Source organism: Penaeus vannamei, chromosome 12 (genome assembly GCF_042767895.1).
Source record: "Penaeus vannamei isolate JL-2024 chromosome 12, ASM4276789v1, whole genome shotgun sequence".
In the NCBI taxonomy this organism is placed as follows: Eukaryota; Metazoa; Arthropoda; class Malacostraca; order Decapoda; family Penaeidae; genus Penaeus; species Penaeus vannamei.
The window spans coordinates 30213553-30218552 of NC_091560.1; the positions used below are offsets into that span (position 1 = coordinate 30213553).

General features: G+C 45.7%; 1 protein-coding gene across 1 annotated transcript in view; it reads right to left on the reverse strand.

Annotated features, from left to right (window-relative positions):
- The window catches only part of unc-13, a gene marked incomplete at its 5' end in the record, with an annotated part of 806055 nt that overhangs the window by 771403 nt on the left and 29652 nt on the right, over positions 1 to 5000 (reverse strand). The window contains 1 exon segment of the mRNA XM_070128168.1: positions 4311 to 4374. Within this exon segment, the coding sequence (XP_069984269.1) occupies positions 4311 to 4316 (6 nt within the window).

Consider the following 5000-nt stretch of genomic DNA (forward strand, 5'->3'; position numbering starts at 1 on the left):
GAGAGAGAGAGAAGGGGGAGAGAGGGAGAGAGAGAGAAGGGAGAGAGAGAGAGAGAGAGAGAAGGGGGAGAGAGAGAGAGAGAGAGAGAAGGGGGAGGGAGAGAGAGAGAGAGAGAGAGAGAGAGAGAGAGAGAGAGAGAGAGAGAGAGAGAGAGAGAGAGAGAGAGAGAGAGAGAGAGAGAGAGAGAGAGAGAGAGAAGGGGGAGAGAGAGAGAGAGAGAAGGGGGAGAGAGAGAGAGAGAGAGAGAGAGAGAGAGAGAGAGAGAGAGAGAGAGAGAGAGAGAGAGAGAGAGAGAGAGAGAGAGAGAGAGAGAGAGAGAGAGAGAGAGAGAGAGAGAGAGAGAGAGAGAGAGAGAGAGAGAGAGAGAGAGAGAGAGAGAGAGAGAGAGAGAGAGAGAGAGAGAGAGAGAGTGAGAGTGAGAGTGAGAGTGAGGGAGAGAGGGAGAGAAGGAAGGAGGGAAGGAGGGAAGGAGGGAGGGAGAGGGAGGGAGGGAGGGAGGGAGGGAGGGAGGGAGGGGAGGAAGGAGCGAGGGAGAGAGAGAGAGAGAGAGAGAGAGAGAGAGAGAGAGAGAGAGAGAGAGAGAGAGAGAGAGAGAGAGAGAGAGAGAGAGAGTGAGGAGAGTGAGTGAGAGAGAGAGAGAGAGAGAGAGAGAGAGAGAGAGAGAGAGAGAGAGAGAGAGAGAGAGAGAGAGAGAGAGAGAGAGGGGGGGGGGGGAAGAGAGACAGACAAACAGACACAGATATTAACACTCTACTCCAATCTTTAACGAAAGCCAGCCTCCCCCATCCCCCCCCCTCCCCCTATGCAGCTCGGGCTTCCCCCGCAGCCGCCTTTCCCACAAGGCAAGTTAGCCCATTAATGGAGCCTCGAATTATGATATTGGACTTTCGCCGCCCATTCCGCCCTTGCGAATGCGCCCACGACACGCTAGGCGGCGACCAGGGCGGGGTATGTGCGTAAATGGCTCTGTACAAACATGGCTACGTACAGATGTATGTATGCATGTCCGTTCGCCTTTACCCGCTCTGTTTTGTTGGTTTGTTGGATGGCGTGTTTCCTTGGAAACTCTCTCTCTGTTCTCTTTTCTTCTCTCCTCTCCTCATTTCTTTTCTTCTCTTCTCTTCTCTTCTCTCCTCTTTTCTTCTCTTCTCTTTTCCTCTCTCTTTTCTTTTCTCTTCTCTTCCCTTTTCTCTTCTCTCCCATTCTCATTACACTTTGCACATTATGCCTCACGGTGCTCTATACTGTACAGCCAAATGCAAAACCACCCACTGAATAAAATCAACCTTGAAAAAAAAAATAATAAAACGAATGACTCCCCCCCTCCCCGCCCGCCTCCCTTAGAAAAAAGAGCCGCCAAGCCGTTCTGGGAAAGGGCCGCGGCAACTGACATGTCCCGCTTGTCCGCCGAGCTGCACGTCACTCTCTCATTCAAGATGTCACGTCGATAGCGGCGCGTCGCTCCACTGACGTCTTCTCCCGGCGCTGGCTCCTCGGTCCTGCGGAAGCGCCTCGGGTATGAATAGCTTTATGAATACGGAGGGAGAGTCATATACAAAGGCCGAAGTGGATATGGATGCATACTCGTGCGAATACGTGTGTCGTATGCTCGATCGCAAACATGTATAAATACATAGTACATTCTCTTTCTTTTTTTTCTTTCTTTCTATCTTTCTCTCTCTCTCTATTACACACACACACGCACACACGCACGCACGCACGCACACACACACACACACACACACACACACACACACACACACACACATACTCAAACACACACACACACACACAAACAAACAAACACACGAACAAATACCAACAGAAAGAGATCAGTGTCAGTATATCGAACCCACCACCATTAACCGGAGAGATCAATCGCAGAAAAACCGAAGAAATAAAAAGGGCAAAATGTGAGACGGGATAGCACTAACTGTCTGGGATCAGTAAGGTCGAAAAGCCGCCATCAGTTACACACTGGGACGCTGGTTGACTGACATTACGATCAGAGTTCACGGTATAGGAGAGAGTGACAACTTAGTGGGTTTGTACAGGGAGATGGAGGGAGGGAGAGAAGGAGAGATGGAGGGAAGGAGGAAGAGGGAGGGAGGGAGGCAGAGAAGGAGAAAGGGAGGGAGGGAGGGAGGGAGAGAAGGAGAGATGGAGGGAGGGAGGGAGAGGAGAGAGGGAGGGATGAAGGGAAGGAGGTAGAAGGAGAGAGGGAGGGAGGGGGAGATAGAGAATTGGAGAGGAGAGAGAGAGAGAGGGAGAGAGAGGGAGAGAGAGAGAGAGATAGAGAGAGATAGAGAGAGAGAGAGAGAGAAAGAGAGAGAGAGAGAGAGAGAGAGAGAGAGAGAGAGAGAGAGAGAGAGAGAGAGAGAGAGAGAGAGAGAGAGAGAGAGAGAGAGAGAGAGAAAGAGGGGGGGGGGGAGATACTGGTGGTTTTGGGGGGGTAATGATGATGGCTTCTGTAGTATGCCTGTGTCAATCATGCAGGAAAAGCATGAATGAAAATGAAGAGTCCCGACGCATGACATTCGTATTCTCATTCACATCTCTGAGTCAGAACAGCCTACATGTCAGTCTATATCCGTTTGCCTCTCTTTATCTATAAATCTTTTTCATTAACGATCGAAACATCAAATAAACAGAAAATATAAACAATGCTAAAAACGATACCGATGAAACAATAAAAATGCAAAATAATAGAGCCAAATCAGCGTAAAATACACGCAAAAAGAGAAATCCAGAAAAAAAAATGCAATAAAAAAATCCAACAGCAAACTAATATACAAAATTAAACCAAACTAACACGCAAAATAAAACAAGACACGGTAAAGATAGCGATCTAGTCTTCCCACCCAAAAAAAATATACATAAACCGAAATTGAAAAAAATATAATAATAAATAAATAAATAAAAAATAAAAAATAAAACAATTACAAAATGCAGCAAAAATAAGGTACAAAAAATAGAATAAAACAAATTCCCACAACGGAGCCAGACAGGGCCAATATTCTGTACACCATTATCCCCTCCGACGCCGCCTGGACCGCCGCAGTGCCACGACACAACCGCAAAAGCATGGCATCGTCGCCTGACCGCCCGGCATAAATTTAGCCTCCTCACTTATTCAAAGTCGGTAGTCAGTGCCTGTACAGTGACGCAGAACCACCCCCCCCTTATCCCTTCCCCTTCTCCCCCTCTTCCCTCTCCCACTCAATTCCCCTTATTCTATCACCCTTGCTTCCCATCCGCCCATTTCCCTTCTGTCCCATTTCCCTATTTTCTTCATCCATATTCCCCTACAACCTCTTAATCCTTCCTCCCCCCTCATATCCCTTTCACTTTCCTTTGCCCATATCACCCTACACTACCCCGTCTCTCCTCTATTCTCCTATCTCATCCTTTTTCTTCATTCATATCAAGTCCTCTTCTCTCCCTATCCCATTCCATCCCTCTCTCCTTTTCCCCATCTTCCCTATTCATATTAACCTACTTTATTCTTCCTCAGCCCCCCTCTTCTCCTTTTCCTCACCCTTATTACCTCCCTTCATCTCTCTCTGCCTCCTCCCTCATGCTTTGTCCCTCTCCTTCCCCTCCTCTCCCTCTAACCCATATCATCCTTCCTTACCCTCCCCCATCCCTCCTATCCTCCCCCCCTATTTCCTCATCCAGATCACCCCCTCTCCCCTCCCCACCCCCCCATCGACCTATCCTCCCTCCTCCCCAGCTCCCCCATCTACCCGGACATACAGCCATGTTTTATACTGTCTGAGCTCGACCCTTGTATCGGATAATTTAATCTCACTAATAGCCTGGCGTTGTGATGGTCGCCGCCTGTGCTCTTCACCCGGACGCTGCGTTACGGAAAAGACGCGCCTGGCTTCCTTAATAGATAATAGCGTCTTCGCAGAAAAGGCTGAAATATAATTATGTATTCGCTGTTGGCGGAACAATTCCGTGCGACGGCAAGGACTGTAAATTACATTACTATTTTTCGATATAAACAACGTACTAATGTGTGATAATATGTATTTCCTCAAATAGAATATGAAAAAATACATAAATATCCATAAACATGTATATGTATTGAATTCAACATGATAGACTAAATAAATGTGATCTCTTCAGCCTCGTCTCTAACCTTTTCAAATAGGCCTAATTTTTTCCCATTCTTATAAAAAAAATATCACATTTCCTTGTCAACCAAAAAGATAACACAATCTTATCACACATACTATAAGACAAATAACAAAAACTGGACCCTCCGAAAACCGCACCGACGCACACACACACGCATACTTACACACATACAGAGGTTGTTTTGTGCCCGTCTGCTGGGGAGAACAACAAGCGATCCATCACAGTACCTGAGGGAGAAAAATTGGACGGTCAGTCAATTAGAACAAATGCGACATCATCATTATCATCAGCAGCCAAAATAATCAATTTAATAGTAATTACGAGAGTGTAGCCTTTTCCATCTATCAGTTGCAGATCGATATTCGTTGAGGATGTTGATGGCAGTGAGTAATCATTGCTTAAATACCTTACTATGCATCTCTCCAACAAATTTCCAGACGAAATTTTCCCCAACATTGCATAAGCACGCGTGGGAACAAACAAACTGAACAGGGGTTTAGAGAAATAATATGTGGTTCACATAAAGAGATACAGATGAGGGGATAGTGGGAGAACAGGTGACAGAGGAGGAAGGGAATAAGTGGGAGAGAAATGGAAGAGAAGGTAAGGAGAGGAAATGGATAGGAAGTATATATAGATATTGATGAAAAATACCTTTATACAGAAATTAAGGATAAGCATAAATTAAATCCAAATGCAATAGTGCTTAATAAGATTAACTGCATATAATATATAGTTTACAAAAAAAATCTAGATAAAGATGAATAGCAAACAACTTCAACATTGTGTAATACAGAAAACTGATGGAAAACAACCTCATCTTCATAACAGCAATGAACACATTCTATATCGA